This window comes from Ambystoma mexicanum, chromosome 8 (genome assembly GCF_040938575.1).
Source record: "Ambystoma mexicanum isolate Mex_15411 chromosome 8, UKY_AmexF1_1, whole genome shotgun sequence".
NCBI classification, from domain to species: domain Eukaryota; kingdom Metazoa; phylum Chordata; class Amphibia; order Caudata; family Ambystomatidae; genus Ambystoma; species Ambystoma mexicanum.
The window spans coordinates 1,504,315,593-1,504,337,694 of record NC_090929.1 but is presented as its reverse complement, the minus strand read 5'-3'; the positions used below and the strand labels follow the sequence as shown (position 1 = coordinate 1,504,337,694).

Sequence of the window (22,102 nt, the reverse complement as noted above, 5' to 3'; positions counted from 1 at the left end):
CTCCCCCCGCTTTAACTGGGCAGAGATCCCAGACCCACTTAATATACATGGTCTCTATCTGTGTCCATTTTGCTCTGTTACACAGTGCAGTCGTCTTCCCTAGTATAATAGGAAAGGGTCCCTGTTACACCACAATCCTCTACATAAAAACTCTTTAATATATATACACTACACAACACCACATGGATTATCAACCCAGCAATTCAATCCTTTCACACCGCACACATATGCCACTTCTCCATCACACTCAAACACTCACACTCCCTTCACGTACCCTAATTGTTTTTCTCCAAAGAAGCAGCACTTAAGGCTGCATGCTTACCCCAAGTCCTCCATCACTGGGTCCTGTTAATGGCCTGCACAATCCGGGGACAGCGGCCCGCTCCAAAGAACAGACAGGAATTCTGATAACACGGCTCCTGTAAAACTCTCAAAGGTGTGCACAAGGGGACTGGTTGCTGCATGTGGGCACGACCCCTCCGGATGTGCAGCCAGGAATCCTCTATCTTCACAGGGGAGTCTGGGATCACGTTGGGGTCACCAAGAATGTAGGCCAACTCTCCAATAACCAGACCAAAAAAAACAACACACTGAGGAAAAAGGCTAGGTGCACCCTTTTTCAAGAAGAACAAGAGCTTTATTTTGTATACAAAAAGGAATGGGCGGCAGGGTATTACAAATCCACTACCACAGAGCGAGCTCTCTCCTTCAAAGCTATGCAGGGTTGGTTGAGTTGCTTTTAATATGGCCGACTTGGGAGGCATTCAGACAGCTACTCCTCTCACTTGTGATCCCTGAGCCCACTATGGGCTAACTCTCACTACCGCAGGAGCCCTGAGCTTGGTTGTAGCTATATGTGTCTATTATATTCAATCAATGTAAAGCGGGACCCGAGTACTGCAGCTCTCCTCCGTGGGCTCTGCACAGATGATGACCCAGACGATGTGTCTGTCCCAGTGTGCTTCCCACCACTGCGTCTGGTCAGTATTCCAGCATTGTACTCCTTGACTATAATCTACGCACACTTGTGTCCCCTTTAAGTACCTTACTCCTTCGTACCTTACAGTTCAAAGATGCGTGCATTAACCAAGCCGTTGTGTACATCTGCGGCTCTTGCCCCAATCCAGAGCTCTATTCTGTTCCGTCTTCCTTGCTTCAACAGTGGCATGACCAAGAATCCCACCCAGGATTCCAGCCGTTAGTCAGGTTGACCCAGTCATTCGACCATGGGTCCAAGTCCTCCCGTCGCCTGCCCACACTTGACCTTGATGCCTATCAGGCCCTTCTCATCAGTAGCTGGGTTCCGCTGCTACTCTTGCAGCCCAGGATCAGGTTCTCCTTTCTCTGCTTCCCTTCACACCGCAGTCATGCTGGTCTAGCAGCTCAGGTCACATCGTGGCCCAGGGTCCTGCACACCCTTGTCCAATCCCTTCACACTGCCCTGGCACTCAATCTTCTCGTTTCTCTACTAAAGCACATATCTGATGGCCTTCCTGCTCTTTTCACCCTCTCGGCACAGGTTTTATCTCGGGCCTTTCAGGCCGCTGTCCCCCAGGTCAGCAATCAGTTGCTCTACAGGGATGCACCCCCTCAGCCACCCGTACATGCGCATCTGGACGCTCTCCTCACTCTGTCGCTTCCGAAGGAATCCAGACTTCTGCACCACGCACTGACCTCCGGTCCCAGTGTCAGTTAAATCTGCTACTCGGAAGGCCCAGCATGGGCACATTCTCCGATCCACTTGTCCGGTCACTAGTGCCTGGGACTCCCCGGGTCCTCGGGCCACCAAGCGCTGAGCTTCACCAGCCTTCCTCCGGTTCCTACGAGTGCTACGTTAGTCTGGCGTCTCCTTCTCCTTTACTTCTTCACTGTCTGCGCTTCACCAACACACTCCCAAGAGGTCTGCAATGGTGCCCCTGCGCTGTCAAGCCTCAACAGCACATATAAACTTGTCTTTTCTACCGATCAAGTAGGATGAGGCAGGAGCGGTCACAGGAGCAGACCTACTCAATCAGCCACAAGCCATGCCTCTGGAACATGTAGAGTTGGCATGTAGGGTGGAGAAATATCGGGGAGATCCGATTGCAGCAACTTCCTATGGAGAGGGGGACAGGCCTAGTCGTACCCTGCCATGGACGATAAGAAAAGAGGTACCAGGGCTCTATCCTGGATATTACGGACCCCGGGGGTGGGGGGGATCTAGGGACTCTAGGAAGATTGATACCGTCTTCCATGAATATTATGGATTTGGATTGCTTGACCTTAGTAAAATGATTAGTGGCGGAATTGATCGTAGTACATTTTGCCACAAATTGCTTTTTACTTCAACCAAACAAATCAAAATGTTGCCTTACACCAACCCCCCTTCCCCTACTAACCTGTTTGCTCACCACCGCCGCTTCTCCTGCAGCCCTGCGGCATCAGATCCGACTTGCGTTAGAGGGATGTTGCAGGGTCCCTTTTTCTTTTTGGGTCCCCCGCTTCCAGTGTCAAGGAAGCAGGGGATACCCCTGCACCCACCAAATCCCAAACATACTGAACATGAGGAGCGGGTGACACCCCTGCAACCACTGCTCCACATGTTCAGTATTTTTGGTAGCAATCGAATGGTACTGGCCAAAATCAGTCAAATGTACCATTCTATTGATTTTTTTCAATCTAATTGGATAATTCCATTATTATGACCATTTTTACTCCTCTCTAGTACAGGTGATGCGGGATGAGCTCACACAGTTCCTGGATCGCATGGCACTGGGATGGTTTGACCTGGCAGATTTGTATAAATTAAATGCACCTTCGTCTTGAGATTTGGCTTGCGATTATGTACCTCCTGAACGGGAAGGCTCCCAGGAAGGATATTATAACTGCATAGATGTACAAGGAATATGCACAGTGCCTGGTCCCCCCCCACTTACACAGTATGTATGAACACTAAATTTCCTCAGGAGTACTGCCGGAATCTACAAGCACAGCGTTGGTGACATTACTATTGAAACCCGCCTCATATAGGTGGTTATCCTAGATAAATACAGACAACAAGATCATTGCTAAAATTACTCGCCGATAGGCTTCTACCACATATGCTGGCTCTAATCCTCCCAGGACCCAGTGCTCTGTGTACTCTCTCCACTGTGAAGTTCAAGAGAGCGTAGGGCTCCCCACTAGGTCACGCAGAAAACATTCCACTGCTAACTCCATGTTGCCCCGGAGTGTATCTTCGGGGACTCCGATGATACAGACTTTAGTTCTGCGGAAGCATGATTAGAGATTGTCGCACTTTGCCCTCACTTCTTTCACATCTTTTAACAAGGTATTGATGGTGCTTTGAACTGTGATGGAATCTTCAATGGAACTGATTCTGCCCTCAGCTTTAGTGATCTGTAGCATCTCCCTCCAGCTGTGTGCACATGGAGGCAATATTGGTATGGCAATACCATTGACCAAGTCAAAGCCCTTTTGCATATAGGGGTTGATCTGTTGGGTGTCAGTGGGACTCACAGTCTGGTTACCAGACTTACCTCCAACGGCCACTGCAATTGGAGGCATCAGACTAGTCTTTGGCAGCAATTCGGCAAACTGTTCCATGGTGCCCTGCTTCTTCCTAGCCCCCTTTGTCATTTTCGTGCAAGACAGGTTTCAGTAGACAGAGGTAAGGCACGGCGCAGTTTCTGCCCCAGGGCAGCGCGCATCAGTGAGGGCCTCTGTTGGACGTAATATCAAGGTGGAAATATGCAGTGGCTGCAAGACAACCAGAGCCAGGAATGCACCTAACATTGCATCCAGAGAACTGCAGGCTCCAGTCTCAGCCCCAGCTCTCACAGCCCCATGAAGCCGTTCACCAACGGTGGCCAGCCGGCGCCAGCAGACACCTCCCCACTGCAAACATGGATGTTTCCGAAAATCTCACACCAGGGCTGGGCACCTGCGGTATCGCAGATCGGCCCGCTGTACCTCGGCGGCCCCCAGGAAGCATCCTGCTGGGCTGAGAGTGTAGTGGGGGTCGCCAGAGGCTAGCATCGCTTGGGTCTGGGGCAATATAGAGAGGAGCCAGTAAAGGACAAAGTACCAGGCAGCACCCGGTCTCACGGCAGGGGGCCCTAAGGTGGCTAGAATGGGTGCCCAGATTTTTCTCTGGGGGTTGGGTAGGTGCACTATTGATGGTGGGAGGAGTGATATGTAGCCGCCGCTCCTCGTAGCTCTGGCCCCTGCTCTCGGAGGGTCCACCGTCCACTGCAGCTAACTTCTGCAGCAGTCACAGGCCAATGCCGTCTCCCCTTGCCTGGCCTAAAGCAGGTTCCAGCGGGGCAGCAGGCCACCCATGTGGATTGTTGGCCAGGCCCCTGAGAAGGCTGAAGTCTCCCAGGTGTCCCTAGACAACCGGAACGTGCATCTAACAACGTCCCGTCCTCGCAAAGTAGGGCGAGCATGTGGGGGGAGACTCAGTGTGTGGAGTGGGCACCAGGGAGCGGCTCAGTGGGAAGATGCCACCACCAGTGCACTGAGCATGACTAGGGAGACACCATTTTGCACGGCTTCCCAACAATACCCCCCATAAGTGTGTTCGAGTTACCAGCAAGGTTTTTCTTTATTTTATTTTATTTTTATTAGTCTGTTTACAAACTTTAAAAAAAAAAAGGAAAATTCACAAAAAAAAAAAGGAGGAAAGTAGGAAGCAGATAAGGAAACCATAGAAAAGAGAAAACAAGAAAAAGAAGAAGACATTTTCCATTTTCCTTCCATCATGTTCAAAAAGTCACGCTAGGATTTAGGCACTGGTCTTTCTTTGGCCAGTTAGGCGCCGTTGTTAGAGGTATCTAATACTTTATTCGCCCTCAGGTCCCAGCAATCTCTTTTCTAATGCCTCCAAAAAGAAAACCAGAGCATAAACTAGTTTCAAATCCGCTCCGTCGAACATCCTTTTCCACCAGTCTTCCCCAGATAGACAAAGTCTAGCCTCCAATAGTTTCCCTATTAAAATAGTTCTTGTTTCCGATAGTTTTGAACAAAATAAGGTCAGATGTTTTAGTGTCTCGTTTTCAGAGTCACAGAATCTACATGGATAGACCGACTTTGGAGGCAGTTGGCGTAGGTTCAGAAGTTTCTTAGATAAAAAAAGATTAATTCGAAATTTCACATAAATTCTTCGCTTCTTTGCGTAGGGAAATAATTCCAAGTATCTCGGGATCAATCCGCAAGCTCTTGCTTCAGGTGCTGCAAGGTTCATACGTCGATGGGCATTTCGGGTATCGCAAGTTTCACACCAGTCAGCATCCCACAATTTCTTTTTAACATCCACACTCCCATTCTTCCTGGAATTAGTCTGGGGATGGTTTTCCTTTCATTTGTTTCAAAATGTTAAATTGGGGAAGGTCTTTTTTCTGTATAGAGACAAAGTGTTCCATATTACTATGGCATTAATCGATGTCAGCCCTAGTTCATGTCGAGCACAGGCAGTGGGGGTCCCTTTCTGTAAGTGCAGGATTCCATTCCAGTAAGTGTTCTCGCACCATGACCATATGTCATGGGCGCACCCCAACATAGCCTCTGCTCCAAAAATTAAAGATGGAACCACCTTTGCCTCATAATATTCAAGGGCAGGTTTAATGGAACATTTTCCATATTTCTTGTTTACCATTGCATCTTGATCTGTCAAACATTTACATTTTCTTTTAATCTTTTGGACCATTGGTTCGTCGTTTATGTGGGAGCTGAGCAGGGCCCCCAAATACGGTACTTGACTGACACAGTTAATCAGTTTACCTCCAACATCCCATTAGAATTTCTTTCTTCTTAATGATGTTGCACCAGTTAGACTTTGGAGCACAAGAATCAGTTTTCAGAGCATTGATCTCGAGATCGTTTTTCTCAGTATAGTGTTCCAAAGCCCTCAATTGTGTTTGTAGGCCGACCGGCGTTGCATCAATGAGAACTATGTCGTCGGCATGTAAGATGTGCCCAATGTGTGAATCATTGATCTTTGGCGGGAAAGCTCTAACTTCACCTAGGTCCTTCTGGACGTCGTGGATGAAGAAGCTAAATAGGGTTGCTCCCAACGGGCAACCCTGCTTCACGCCTCTTGAGGTCTTTATTGCCGTAGACAATGAACCTTTCTGGTCCAGTTTAATTTTCACTGTCGTTTCAGAGTAGAGTTCTTGTACTGCTTTCATTAAGATCGGTGGACATTTGTGGTCTATCATTTTAGTCCAAAGCAGTTCTTGGTCGACGCTGTCAAAGGCGTGAGCCAGATCGACAAAGGCTAGATAAATCTTTGTTTTTTTCTTTATCGCCTCCATTGTTAGGATATTTAAGATAAAAAGATTAAGCGAACACCCAACTCCCTTTGTAAATCCAGTTTGCTGAATGTCCATGGCCTCTACTTCCTTAATCCAAGCTGTTAAATGGTTCAGGACTTGAGTTGCAAAGATTTTCCCAATCACATCAAGTAGGGCTATGGGTCTAACGTTTTTGGGATCATATTGTAAGCCTTTTTTAAAAATTGGCACAATCAGGGCACATTTCCACGTTTGAGGGAGTCTTCCTTCTTTTATGATGTTACGAAAAAGGTTATAACAAAAATCGGCCTATTGTTTCGGGTTTTGCTTAAGCATCCAGTTAGTCAGCCCATCAGGGCCTGGAGCTCTGGACAGGCTTAATCTTTTGATATTTTTCAGGATGTCATCTTTGGAAATCTTAAAATCCCACGGGCCATGATGTTCCAAGCTTTGTTGATACTCTTTTCCTTGGTTCTTAAATAGCTCAGTATAGTTTGCGATCCACTGGGCCTCCGTGACCAGGGAGAGCTGCAATGAACCTTGACTGGCTTCTATGTTATTTATTAGGGACCAAAAGGATTTTGAGTTTTTTTGTGTCACAATCTTTATCATCACCTCAGCGTTATTTTGTAGGTTTAAGTTTTTATGACCCTGCAACCATGCTTTGTACGATGATTTGGCTTTTTTTATTTCGAGCAGACAGCCTTGTGTAGGGTTCTTCTTGGCATCTCTTAGAGCTTTTCTCAACACCCTTTTTCTAACTACTATTTCATGGTCGTAAGTGTGCTGATGACGAAACCCTTTTTTTTGTGGGCCAAGATTATATTCAGTGTATTTCTTCAATAATCTTGGATATTCAATTTGGTCCCAAGATGTAGTATCGTTGTTCGCCTCAAGTGTTGTTGCAATATCAATGATGTTTTCTCTGTTAATACGCACTCTGTTTCAACGTGGCATCACACTTATCTTTGCGTTCCAAGATTCGTTTTTTACGCACCCCAGAACGGAAATTTGAATGGTTACTAAGTTGTGGTCGCTCTGTTCCATTAGAATCACAACAAGTTCAGATATTTTTTCCACAATGGGGTTTGATGCATAGAAGTAATCAAGAATCGAGGCTTTAGGCCCTTTAGTCCATGTTGCAGCCGGAGGAATGTCTCCTCTGATGTTTCCATTTAATAAAGTTAGTTGACGGTCCTCCATCTCATCGTTCCATGCTGTTTTGATTTGGTATGGATCTTTCGCTTTTCGATTTGATTCGTTTTTAGGTATAGTGTCCGATTTCAACTTTACACATTCCATATTTAGGTCTCCACATAAGATTATATTAGGAGCTACACATGACTTCGTTATGCAGTCAATTGTATCACAGATTAATTCGAGAAACTCTGATTCGTCCGTGGCAGTATGCTGCCAATATATATTTATGATGTATAAGGTCACTATTTCATGTACTGGGCTTTCGTTTAGTTCGATAGTCGCAGTCTGCAGGTATGGGGAAGGATTTCCAGATTTTGTTATTTTCAGGTTTTTAGATTTTTTCGCCATTATTATTAATCCTGCATCGGTCTACCCATACTTTGCTTGATTGCTGGGCTCATAACTATTCCGAAGCCTTCGGCACAGGGCAGGTCTTTGAGCCAGGTTTCCTGAAGACAAATTACATCCAGTATCTCGAAAACGTGGGACGATTTTCCAAAGAGGTGGTTGAAACCTCTTGTATTCCAAGATCCCATCTGCATTAATTGAACAGACTTATCGGATTGGCATTAGAGGTCCTCGCTGTTGTTTAGGGACCCTGGCAGCCAACTCTAGGTTCCCTGAACAATACCAGCATTTTCAACTCTACCGTCTTTATCACTACAATTTACCTCATTCCGGTCATTCCTCACAGTGACTTTAATTAATTTCATGGGACTTCCCCTGGGAATGGAGTCAAGGTGTGGGGTATTAACCGACAACCTTTTCATCCGTCCGAGTAGGTCTAAAAGAGTCCCGAGGTGCATTCCCTGTCTGAGCATCCAAGGTTGTGTTCCTTTATGTGCCTCCATTTCCGTTTAGTTGGTTGCTTTTTTGTGTTCTTACTAGTGGTAACGTTTTTGCAACACAGACTTCTTTGATGTCAAAGCCTAAAGAGTTTAACTCAGAGACACAGTTCAATATCAAGTTGTAAATGAATCTCGAAGGAATGTGCAGTAGGACTCGATCAGTTACAGACTCGTCTACAAATTCAACAATTTTTATGTCGTCTGTAGAAACTGCACGTAATTTAGGGATGTGGTCAAGCAACTGGAGCACATTGCGTCTGTTCAGAATTAAAAGATCACCCAATCTGAATATTCTCTCAATCAGAAGACTATTTTCAATTGATGTACTAAGGCTCTTGCTCTGAATTGACGAAGCTCCACTTGCTTGTGGTCTCGTGTCGTTTCTCCAATCTTGAGGGAGATTGATTTGAGGAGTAACCAGTTGTTTCGAATTTTCAAGAAGGGCCACTGTGCGTTTTTTTTCTGTTTCAAGAGTAAACTTTTCTTTTCCTTCACCGTCACGTTCATTTAGGAGCTTTGTTAGATCAGCTGCAAGATCCATTTTCTTCAGGGCACCGGCTCTTTTTTCTGCAATTGTCATGAATCCATTTTGACCTCCACAATTTGGATGAGCATCTTTAGGCTTTTCGGGTGGGGGACTTGAAAAAGTACATGTTCTTTTGGTTGAGCCACTTGATTCGTACTTGTCCTGAAGCGGATATTCAGAGGACTGTTCAGGCTCCTCATCTGGGATATAGTCAATATCATCTACTCCGATTATTTCGTTATCAATAGATTCTCTATCCGAATCTGTCTCATATGTAGACAGGTTATCCAATAGTTCGATCGTTTACTCATCCTCATTTTTTTGATTTTTTGAATCGTTTGTGATATTTGACGCTTTAAGTGGGGCTTTCTCTGCAACCTTTTGCTTTTTGACGGCTGGTTCCAACGGGATGTCTGTTAGATCTCTTTTATCTTCAGTCAATATTGTTACGTTTAGAGCCTTAATGTTCCGTAGGAATTTGTTTGAGTTTTTGGCCATGATGTTTTTACTGCTTTTTACATTTTTTGTTTTTCTTGTTTGTTTCTGTGCTTTGGAGGGTTCCACTTTTTTTACAGTATCTCCGGGTTTTTGCTTTTCAAAGATGGCAAATTTTTGCTCCTTCGATGCGGTCCTTTCATCGCTGGTGTTTGGAGCTGCCATGTAGGGAGTTGAGGAACCCTCAGCATTTGCTAGCGGAGAGGCGACTGCAGGTATGTCGCACGACGCATCGATTATTAAAGCGTCGTCCGCCGGGCAAAATATTTCATCTCTCTGCAGCAAGGCCGCATTTTGATGCTTTGAAGGAGGGGGATCAACGACATCTTCTGCCTGGCTAAAAGCCAGTTCAGATACTAAGAGGTCTATTGCCTCTAGTCGAGTCGGCACCGTCACACGAGATGCTGACTTCTCTGGAAAGTTCATCAGGACAGGCCAGCTGGTTCCGACCATTTTTTTCACTTGAGTCATCGACGCTCTTGGTGTGTTGCTTTTGTAGGATCAGGAGAGCTTCTCTGGCGACTTCTCCCAGAAGCCGTTTGTCCTCAGAGTTGTTCTTCAATTGATCTCTCAATAAGATGTTTAACATTTTGTTTTTCTTAAGGTGATTAGATTCCTGTTTCAGATCGTGAATTGCACCTTCCGTTTCAATTAATTTTGAGTTTATTATCACTAGGAGACTATTATGATCTCTGCAGGCTTCATTCAGGTGCTCGAAAAGTTTTAACAAGGGAGCCACTGTGATTGTCAATGCAGAAATCAAGTTTGGCCGTAATTCGTTTATTACTTGCTCGACAAGGTTTGTACAAGACTCCGGTCATTAACTGGTTGAGTTCTATTTTGTCGTCTGGACACTGGCTGACGGATTTTTGGAAAATCACGTTCCATAAACGAGGAGTCCATTGGTCCTTCACAAGAGGACTCCCCAGAGGTGGTTGAACTCTGATTACATCTTGGGCTTATTTTGCCTTTAGATTTTAAGACTGGGCTTGTAACATTTACCTTGTTACAAGGAAATCTTTATTGAGAACATGATGGAAAAGGTATCGCACAGGGGTCGAGTTTCCTTCTTTTAGGTGGAATGTTGGATTGACTCTCGTTTATAGGAACATTGTAGCTGGGCAGCGAACAAGCTGGATTGCCCTCAACTCCCAGGCCTGCAGCTTCTTTAATTTCATGTTCTTGTGCCAAAGGTTTGGGTTTCGCGTTGGTGGAAATTGAAGCATTTATATCTTTCAGATTTTTTAATAACTGGTCTGCCACCATTAGTGAGTTGCGACGTTCAGGTTTTTTGAGACAGTCTGGTCTTTCCTTCAAGGGGCACGACTCAAATGCACCAACACAGGCAGCACAGAATGGGTTTGTTTCGGGTGACAAAGCCACGAGGTCCAGCATAGACTTTGGGCAAGTCAGAATCAGCAGCAAGTGCGGGGGAACAACACTGGCGGCCTCCGTATTAACTCCTAATACTGGTTTGACACCTTCCAGTTTGTTCAGACTTTCGCTTTTGGGTTGAAACTTTGGAATCTGAGATGTAGCAACTTTCTTACTAACATGGCGTTCTTGTAGGAGTTTTGTCACTATGCGCAATGTTAAGGTTTTTAGTGTGGGGATCGGGGTTATGTGATAAGGGCGTTTGCGCTCTGTAATTCGTATCTCATTTGTTTTCTTTAGATTTGTGTGCTTTTCCCCATTAAAAAGCGAAAGGAGGAGGCTCGGAGTCTCCGAGCCAATGATCCCATTTCCGATTTTCAAGGTACTTGGCGGAGTCAGATGTGCGCTCCTTTTTTACGAAGTCCAACAAGGATTTTTCAAACATATGGACAGACAATGGGCCACAGAACACGGCCGTTTGGGCGGTCGGGTTAGCGATGCAAGGATTAGGAGGGGTAACAGGCAATTCACTTACTTGGGGAGTCTGTTGAGATACCTTCAAGGGTACCATTTCCGTAAGGGAGACTGGCTAGAAGCGTTGGAAAACTTTAAGGCAAAAGTCTCATCCGGTGTTGTAACGCGAGCTAACTCCTCCTCTGTCTCGAGCCCCATTCTCCTGGAGCTTGATCGATTGTCAGTGCTGTGTCGCTTCAGTGCACGGATGCTCCTTGTGATGTACAGTTTCTGGCACACGCACCAAAGCCGCCAAACAGCTAAACAGCCACAACCAGCCCTCCTGTCCTCAGGGCTTACCAGCAATGTCATATTGCAATGAACATATTCACGATAACTGTGTTTTAACTCAATTTATTTTCACTCAATTTCAAGTGTTTTGTTATGCTATACCTCACAGCACCTGTAATTCTATGATTTATCTTCTTGCGCTACCATAACTGATGTTATATTCTTCATCAATGTGTGCTCTTAAGCTACGCAACATGGGGTTAATCAAGCAATTCATCTTTTCACTGTCCGCTCATTAAGAATTCAGCGGCGACTGCCCAAAACAAAAATTAAAATTGTGATCTTCATTGTTCATCCCAATTCACCTGAAATTCTTCTCTAGTCCCAAATAGCATATATTGTGCTTGCCATATCACAATATTTTGCACTAACTGTATATACATTTCTGTTTGGAATCACATATCCATCCCAAACATCTTGTTTTTTGAAGGGTCTGCTTTCTTAATCGAAATGACATCTTTGAGCTGTGACAATTATACAATTATACGTTACAGTGCGAATAGGTTGTAGCAAAGCAAGTTTGCTTTTGCATTTCCGTAATATTTCCAAGAAGTTTTACAAAGTTGCTGTGTGTTCATAAAAACGTAGCTTGTGATAGTTTTGGTCAGGATAAATTAGCAGTCTCTATTCCATAGAACCGTGCTCCATTGGTATCCAAATGAGTCCTGTAGCATGTTTGATCAATGTAGCTACTGAAACAATGTAGAAGAAAGTAAAAACTGTTTTCTTATAAACAAAGACCGAATAAGAAGGAAATTGTTCCAGAGTGTTGGTCGGAAAATATTGACGGCATAATTTGAAGATCTTAACCCGTAGAAAGAAAAGAACAGGCGTGGAACAGATGGCTGCAAGTCGGGTAAGCAAGAAGGCACCACATCAATGTCACACTCACTTTTTGAAATTATTTATCAAGGTCTTCAGTCATTTCCTGAAAGCTATTTTATTTATTTATTTCATTTGTTTCACCCCCAGACCTTAAGGTATCACGGAGAGGTTACAGACAGGTTGTTCAAACATTAGTCAAAAGCAAATTACAGTATGGTTACAAGGACACAAGTATTTATTATTTTTTGCATTTGTTACAAGCCCAGACCCTGAGGTATACAATTACTAGTCTGAGGATTTAGGAGGACTGGGTAAACGGGGTAACAGTGTCAAATTCCCTAAAAACAAATAACATGGCAGAGCTGATAGCATTATTCTGGATACCTCTGGCACACACATTCGGATTAGTGAAAAATGTTATTGTACTTACAATTTCTTGCATTATATTTTCCTGGAACCAGTGAAATATATCACAACCAATTGAGAGCAATTTTTTTTGATAACAGTGCTTCTACCCACCTTCTTATTAAACACATAAAAAAACAGTAACGTCACTGAAATGCAACCGTGTATTATCATGTAATAGTGCCCTTTTTTTTTACGATGCCAACGTCTTTCTAACATCACAGTATTAGTATATTAAAATAAAATGGTATTCAACTCGGTTCACAAACTTGTTTTAAAATAAAAAAACAAAGCTCTGCAAGGCTTTTTTCTTTGTAGGTTTGCTGCCAACAATTATGATAAAAGGTAACACACAAGACCGAGATTAAACTAGCTTTTATTTCTCAGCACCACATAAGAATCATGAAAAGAATCATGCACATTTACCTGGGGAGCCAGCTAATGATTCGGTTCTGCTGACAACAAAGGTACGAGACAGGGACAGGGGAACTGAAAGGGAGAGAAAAAAGATAAGACACCAAAGCCAAGGGAAGAGTAAAGCAGGGAATCAGATAAGGCAATGATCATGGAAACCTAAGTAGCCACAAACCCAAGTATGATTTTAGGAAATGCGTTGATAAAAGAAATCATACATTTTCTTTGACAAAAAGAAGAAAACATTGCACCCTCTTAGTATCCTAAATCATTCAAGGTTGTATGACTCAGTACATTCTCCTTTGAAAATAGTGATTTAATCAGCAGAGTTGAAAAGCAGAACAGAAATTGAAAAAAGATGCATCGACGGCAGAAATATAGACTAACAAATTTTGAATTTTAAAACAGTGTTAATACTGTAAAATACAATACATTCTACCTCCCCCACCACTTTGCCGATCCACACTCCCACACTTGGCCCATGCACACCACTTTTTTAAACTGCCTACAAGCAAGCAACATGTCATTTACATCATCTCTAACATGAAAAGGATGAAACCCCTTGTGTTCCCATCAAGCACCTAGCTCGCACCCCTACCCATCCACTGAACCTCTGTGGTGGGGAAGGGCCCCATGAGATGCACTCTTGTATACTGAAGCTACCATCTATCCTCCACAATCAAAATTGCAACTTCATTTTTGGCAGTCTGAATTCCTGCAAGTGAATAGTTCTATAGTCTAAATTTCGACTAGATATCTAGAATGCATCATGGCTAGCAGGTAATACTCGCGACTATCACAAAGTCAAATGACCAGATTTCTCATACTATAGCCCACTTTTCTTAAGTGGGCTGCTTTAAAATTGTGTTCAACTATTTTTAATGGGTTTTTAGCTTGAACACTCCCCAAATATTCTGCGTGTACATTATTTTCATTCTAACAAGTAAATTCTAAGGCAAAACAATTATCAATTTACAACAGGAGTTTTTGCTTGCGCTTCCTGAATTGACTAGGAAGAGAGCTAATCATGAAAGCACAAACAGTAAATGCAAAACCATATGCTTAACCCTAACATACCCAGTGTGTGTGTGTGTGTGTGTGTGTGCGAGAGTGTGAGAAGAACAAGTTACTTTCCGGTGGCAACGTTCTTTTGATTGGATGTTCCTCCCACGTATTCCTCATTTTTGATATTCTAGTCTATTACCAGCTTCAGAACATGTTTTTTACGTAGGGTCGAGCATTGTGCAGCACCGAGTCTAGGCTGAGGGTCTCTGTAGCGTATCTCGTGACATAGATGCTGGTATATGTAGCACACACGCTGACCGTTGCCTCACTTATTTTCCTCCTTTAATTTTCATACTATCTCATAGGAGGGGACAATCTTGACGTTGCAAGAAAGGAAAGCGTAAGAGACAGAAGTTTTAGGGCAAGCGAGAAGGGCTAGATGGGAGGATGAGGAATATGTAGGAGGAACATCCAGTCAACAGAACGTTACCACTGGTAAGTAACTTGTTCTTTGAATGGATTGTGTCATCCCACGTATTCCTCATCTTTGATAGACTCCCAAAGCAGTTTAACTTAGGCGGTGGGTGTCAAGTATTTACCTATTTGTTTATATTATGAAGGACAGCTTTGGCAAATTTGGCTTCATCGCCTGATAAAGAATCGACAAAGTAAAATGTACTGATATTATGACGCGACAACAAGGTTGCCGCTCTGCAAATGTCCTGCACTGGCACACCTCTTTCCAGAGCTGAGGAAGCAGCCACCCCTCTAGTGGAATGCGCCCTCAAACCTTCGGGAGAATCTTTGCCTGCCAAAGAGTAACATTCTGTAATGCACATGACAATCCATCCAAAGATTGATTGTTTTATGACCGCCAAGCCTAATCTTTGAAAAGAGTACCAATGAAGAGCTGATCATCCTGACGAAAACTTGCTGTTCTTGTAATGTAGTAGCTTAGCATCCTTTCAGAGTCCAGACAATGTAGTCTCTCCTCCTCCTTCGATGGATGAGGAGGTGGATAAAAAAATTATAACACGCTAAATTGTGCGAGATGAAACTGACAAAACTTTCCAAAGGAAAGATGACCAAACTCTTAAGATTACCTTGTCCTTGGAAAAGGATGTGAAAGGTGGTTTGGAAGAAAATAATAGCCACACTGAAGTACGATTCCTCATGCGGAGATCTCTTAAAGATTGACAGTGCCGCTAAGTAGCCCATCACTGTGGCCACTTGCAAACCAGAATGAGTAAGATGGAGCAAGAAAGAAAGAATATGGGGAATTTTACATGTGAAATGATCAACGTTCTTTTTCCCGCACCAGCTGTGAAACCTACTCCAATGGCAGCGGTAGAGGGATTTAGTTGGTGATCTCCTAGCGGAAAGCAACACTTCCACTACGTCTTACGGAAGGTCCCAATACTTATGTCTCATCCTTTCAGACACCAGGCGTGAAGATTGAGAATCCTGATCTCTGGGTGAAGAATGCGACCTTCCTCTTGCGAGAGTAGGTCCTCTCTTTGGAGAAGATGAATTTGAGGGCAGATGGCCATTTCCAGAAGGTCCGGGAACCACCTTCTCCTGGAAAAGAGTGGTTCCCAAAAGGTTTGGCAACTCCCGTCCCCTGCACACTGTCTAATATCTGTAAATACAGATCAATAACTAAAGGGAGTTATAGATACTCGTTTTATACATTGTTTCAGGAAACATTTAGCATAAAGTGATTTGTAGTAAGCAATTTAAGTGGTACATAAACCATATTCATTGAACAAATAATTTTTTTGAAGAAGCGAAGATTGTAGAAAATATTGGTTGCTTTATTGTACATAGGACATGATGGTGCCCAACGCGTTTCGAGTCATCAACTCTTTTTCAGAGGCAATGGCACAATTGTTCAATTTTTCTAAAAAAACGAAGAAAACATAATTCATATTTTATCCAATTCTATAAGTTCATATAGCCTATAAACGTTTTAAACTCGGAAAAATGATAACACAGCCATCATTTCAGCAGATGATGATAATTTGAAAAGTAATGTTAGGATTCAGATATCAGATTACAAGCAAATCCCTGGACTAGACATTGTGATTTGTTTGACAAAAGAACAAAAGGTAACTCTCATTTTACTATTTAAACTTTTTTAAGCAGATACTGTATCTCTAGGAGAGGTAGGTAATCTTTCCGTACATACTCCAAATGACATATTAGTTGTTAGTCAAACATATGAAAAAAGCGCTTACCCTACAGGGTAGAAAGTTGTGCAAGGGTAAGTTTTTAAAGAAGTGCTTCAGGTCAGAGTGTTCACATTTCTTTATTTGAGTCTCTCTATGTTATGTAAAAAAAAGAGTGTTACGAAAAAATAGTCTAAGTAGCGATAAAAAAGGAGAAGATGAGGATAGGTGAATGGCAACTTACATGTAGCTCGTGAATCAAAATGCTATTTAGCATATTCCATGGGATGGTTATCTCCAAAAGGGAATGGTAACAGGTAATGTCCAGGAGGTGGCAGTCGGCTGAGTATTAGAAAAAGGACAGGTAAAGAAGAGAAGGCGAGCATATATACTGGATAGTGGCCTATAGATTGGAGGTCAAGTATTCGATGCTGAAGTGGCCAAAGTACTTACTTAAATCTAGAGAAAAGGAGCTTAGAGTCTTCACGGTGGGTCGCGTCTACCAGGCTGGAGATAGGCGTCTTCTTTTATACTGTCATCAAATGGGTTGTCACAAGAGTCATGCGCGGCACATACGCCGATGTGCGCATGTGTAGGTTTCTACCGTCATGTTTGTTGATACGTGGTGTGCGTCAGACGAGTGACGTCACAATCACGTTTTGCGTAAGTAAATAGAAACCATCGAGCGTGAGATGCTCAAAAGAAAACTGGCGTGTTGCATAGTATTTTTAATGTGAAGAAATTCAAGTAGTGAAGTTGTGAAAGTGATATGGGCAATCCGATACTGTGGTCAAAAATAACCGTACAATATTATGTATCGAGTAGTCAACCGAAGTGTGTCATTAAATGTATTATGCGAAAAGAAAGTAGAAGTGAGCAGAATTGCCTAAATATAAACGCAAATAGACATAAATGTGAACATACACATGAGAAGAACAAGTTACTTCTTACCTGGTAACGTTCTTTCGATGGGATGTTCCTCCGACATATTCCTTATCTTAGATAATTCATCTCCAGCTTGCTGGCCTGGAAATGTTTTCTCTGTAGAGGGCGCTGCGCGTCGATATCCGCCGAGTTGGTGTCCCTCGACAGCCACAGTATCGGCGCCACCGTCACTATGCCCATAAATAGCCACGCGCGGCGTCCGTTGCTCAGTTCCGTTTTGTAGCATAAGATAAGTCTTGCATGAATTGGCTACTGACCTTGAAGGAGCGTGAGCTGCAACCACAAGGGAAGTATTACTGCAGGGATGGATGGGAGGGGCGATAAGGAATACGTCGGAGGAACATCCCGTCGAAAGAATGTTACCAGGTAAGAAGTAACTTGTTCTTCGATTAGATAGACTCCCATAGCAGTGGCATGTAATTGGAGGTGGGAGTAAGAATGTCATGTATCCCTTTTAGGAATGGACCGAATGTAATACGGCTTTGCCAAATCTGGTCTCTTGACTAGCGGAGGAATCCAGGTTGTAAAATCTTGTGAATGTATGTGCGGACGACCATGTGCCAGCCGCACATATGTCTCGGACCGGTACCCCTCTTTGGAAGGCCGAAGAGGCTGCAATACCCCTAGTTGAATGAGCCCTAAGATTCTGTGGGGGCTCTTTCCCTGCCAGTTTGTAACATTCCAGAATGGCCAAAATAATCCACCTGGAAATGGTCCGTTTTGTTATGCGTAGTCCCAACTTGTGACCTGCGTAGCCTACAAACAGTTGGTCTGCTTGCCTAATCCTAGCTAGTCTGCTGATGTAAAAGCTTAGAGCTCGCCTTGGGTCCAGCCTATGTAGCCTTTCTTCCTCTTTCCCCGGATGGGGAGGAGGGTAGAACGAAGGTAAGGTAGTTTTCTGAGTGATGTGAAATTCAGAAACCACCTTTGGGAGGAAATTAGGTTTCACCTGTAGGACAACTTTGTCCTTATAGAAAATAGTATGGGGGGGGTTTACAAGATAGAGCTTGTAATTCGCTCACCCTCCTAGCAGATGTTAGTGCTACTAATAGGACAGTTTTAAGAGTGAGAAATCTCAGCGAACAAGAGTGGAGTGGTTCGAAGGGAGTACCCATTAGGAAATTTAAGACTAAACTTAAGCCCCATAAGGGAACTTGGAATGGTCTTGGAGGATAGACATTAGTTAATACCTTGAGAAATTGTACTACTAAGGGTAGTTTGAAATACAATGGTTCCTCCGCAGTGCGCTTGAAGATTGATAGCGCCGCGAGATAGCCTTTTACAGTGCCAACTTGAAGGCCTGAGTTTGCCAAGTAGAATAGAAACGATAACACCGTTGGTGTACCGCATGAAAAAGGGTCGATATTGTTCTCTCTACACCAGCTGCAAAATGTGTTCCAACGGCAGCGGTATAAAGATTTTGTTGCTGGCCTTCTGGCCGAAATAAACACCTCCATGACGTCATCAGAGAGGTCCCGATCCTTGTACCTCAACCTTTCAGAAGCCAAGCGTGAAGGTTGAGGGTTCTTATGTCTGGATGGAGAACCTGACCTCCCTTCTGCGAGAGAAGATTCTCTTTAAGTGGAAGACGGATTGGAGGGCAGATGGACATATCCAGAAGGTCCGGGTACCACGTTCTCCTGGCCCAGTCCGGGGCAATTAGGATCATGGTTTTCCGGAATCTTCTCAACCTCCTGATCATTTGAGGAATAACAAGAACTGGTGGAAACGCGTAAAGGAGTGGAAACTCCCATTCCACCACGAACGCATCCCCTAGAGCTCCTCTCTGGGGAAATTCCCTTGAACAGAACAGATCGCACTTCCTGTTGGTACTGGTGGCAAACAGATCCCCCTGAGGGTTTCCCCAACGGGCGAAGATCTCTTGAAAGACTTGCTGAGCTAGCTCCCACTCGTGGGAGACTGTGCTCTGCCTGCTCAGAGCGTCCGCTGTCAAGTTCTTCTCTCTGGCTAGGTGAACTGCCGATAGAGAGATTCCTTCCTGAATTGCCCAAAACCAGGGTTGCATTGCCTCTCTGCACAGTGGCAGTGACCCTACGCCTCCTCTTTTGTTGAGGTAGTGCATGGCCACCGTGTTGTCCGTCATTATCAGGACATTTCTCCCCTGTACTGATGGCAGGAAAGCTTTCAGCGCTAGTCTGATCGCTCTCAGCTCTAACAGGTTGATGTGTAGTCTGGACTCCAATGGAGACCAACGACCTCTGATGGTCAAGTCGTTGGCATGAGCTCCCCACCCCGTGAGTGAGGTGTCTGTGACTACTGTTATCTCCGGCCATGGTTGCCAAAACAGTTCTCCTTTCAAGATGTTCTCTGGATAGGCCCACCATTGCAGGTCGTGGGCTACCTTGTCCGGAATCCGGAGGAGATCTGTCATTCTTCCTGAGTATTGTGACCACTGGGTTCTTAGTGCCCACTGGAGAGATCTCATTCTCAGGCGAGCCTCTGGCGGCACAAGGAAGATGCAGGATGCCATGAGGCCTAGCAATCTCAAAAAAGTCGAAGGCTGGGAGATGTTGGGCATTTTGAAACTTGTTGACCATCTGCAGAATATCTTGAGCCCTCACCTCTGGTGACGAGGCTTTTCCCAGGGAAGTGTCCAAGACTGCTCCGATGAACTGGAGTCTCTGTGATGGTATCATCTGTGACTTCTTTAAATTGAGGGAGAAGCCCAGTTTGTGAAGGAAGTGGCAGACATAATCTAGCTGGATCTGAGCTTGTTCCGAAGATACAGCTCTGATCAGCCAATCGTCCAGGTAGGGGTAGACATGGATCCCTTCCCTCCTTAGACTTGTAGCCACTACCGACATTAGCTTGGTGAAGACCCTCGGGGCGGAGGTCAGCCCAAATGGCAGAACTCGAAATTGATAATGAGAGCCGCCAATTGCGAACCTCAGGTATTTCCTGTGTTTGAGATGGATTGGCACATGAAAATAAGCATCCTGGAGGTCCAGAGATCCCAGCCAGTCCTGGATCTGGAGGGCCTGAAGGATCTGAGAGAGAGTTACCATCTTGAACTTGTCCTTCCTGAGGAACTTGTTCAATTCTCGTAAATCCAAGATAGGTCTCAGTCCTCTGTCCTTCTTCGGTATGAGAAAGTAGGGGAAGTACCAGCCCTTGTTCCTCTCCGCTACAGGTACCGGTTCTATGGCACCTTTCTCTAGCAGGTCTACAATTTCCTGCAAGAGGAGCGGATCTGGAACTTTTAGAGAGCTGTGCCCCGGTGGATGACTCTGAGGGATGCGTAGAAAGGGTAGTCAGTAACCTTGGGCAACTGTCTCCAATGCCCAAGCATCTGACGTAATAGCCTGCCATTCCGTCAGATGGCGAGTTAACCTGCCCCCTACAGGTGTTTTGTGTGGAAAGACCTCAGAGTGGTTTGGGAGCGGCTGATGCAGATGCCGAGGGTAAAGAGGCACCTGCTGCTGCTGCGGCCTTAGTACTTTAGGCCCGTCCACCTCGGGTGGATCTCCTTTGGCCTCTTTGAGCCGGCTGTCCTCTGCCTTTCCCGAATGCGGAATAATAGCAAAAGGACTTTCCTCTCCCAGAGGTTCCTGAAGGGCGAAAAGGAGTTTGGCGGATTGCAGCTCCTAAAGATTTTGCTGCTGCTTTAGATGTTTGCAACTTTTCCAGACTGTTATCAGCCTTTTTACCGAATAAAGAAGAGCCGTCAAAGGGCATATTCAAAAGTCTGGCCTGTACATCTGGAGCAAAGCCAGACTCTCGTAACCACGCATGCCTACGGATTGTAGTACTTGCTGCCATGGCACTGCTGATACTGTCAGCGGAATCGATGCCAGTTTGAAGAGATTCGCACATGGCATCTTTGCCATCTTTAATGATGTTAAGGAGGGCTTCCCTTTCATCTCTTTCCGGTATGCAGTCAGGCGCTGATGAAGCACACTCCCACAGTGTGTGACTGAACCACCAGGCTCTCTGGAGTCGGGTGTTTTGATAAATATTCAGGGTCAGCCGCAGCTACCCTATACGTGGTTGCCAATTTTTTATTGACTGCAGGAATAACCTCAGGGGTTTCCCAATTTGATGACATTTTCCTTTGTAAAGCTGTATGGAAAGGGACCACAGGATCCTCCTGTGGATCTTTATCTAGTATGTCTGTAAGGTCATCCTGTTGAAAAACAGGTGAAGGTGCAGACCAACCCATGAATTCAATAATCTTTGCCATCAGTGTTCTATAGGGGTTTTGGCATGTTCCCCTGGGTCCGGCTTGACAAATTCCACTTCTGGGGAAGTGTCCAATCCACTTGCCTCATGTAGGGATTCCTGTAGGTCTTTCAACCTCTTTGCTCAGATGTAAAATCCTCTGAAACAGGTGGTGTGGTCCTCTGCAGCCCGAAGGGTCTTTCTTGGTCAGAATCCTCCCCTTCTTCATAGATTGAAGATAATCTGGGGTACTCTGACCTCTGAAATGGTATAAAACCTATTTCTAAAGCAGAAGGAGCCAAACTTGTCATTATTGGCCGAGAAAAGGTCGATGTCGCAGACGCCGATGTGAAAGGCTTCGAAGGTGCTGAGAAAGGCGTCGAGAAAACTGGAAGAGGCCTCGAGGAACTAGAGAGGATCGGGATCCTACTCGAGGATGTCGACGACTTTCTCGTCATCGTGCTGGAGGCTCTGGGTATAACCGTTGGCTGTGAAGTAGCTGTGGTTTTTTCTTTTATCGGTGTCGATGTCGGCGTCAACAATGCCGTCGATTCAATCGACCCATGAGTCGAAGGGATCTTCGACGACGGCGTCCAAGATGGTGCCTTCCTACCCGATGACCCGTGGCGCTCTCAGGTGGAC

The 22,102-nt window shown here is 44.7% G+C and overlaps 1 protein-coding gene across 1 annotated transcript in view; it reads right to left on the bottom strand.

Annotated features, from left to right (window-relative positions):
• The window catches only part of CNNM2 (cyclin and CBS domain divalent metal cation transport mediator 2), a 2,211,754-nt gene that overhangs the window by 409,288 nt on the left and 1,780,364 nt on the right, over positions 1-22,102 (bottom strand). Inside the window, exon 6 of the mRNA XM_069611693.1 lies at positions 13,176-13,238. Coding sequence (XP_069467794.1) covers positions 13,176-13,238 — 63 coding nt within the window. The remainder of the gene's footprint in view (positions 1-13,175; positions 13,239-22,102) is intronic.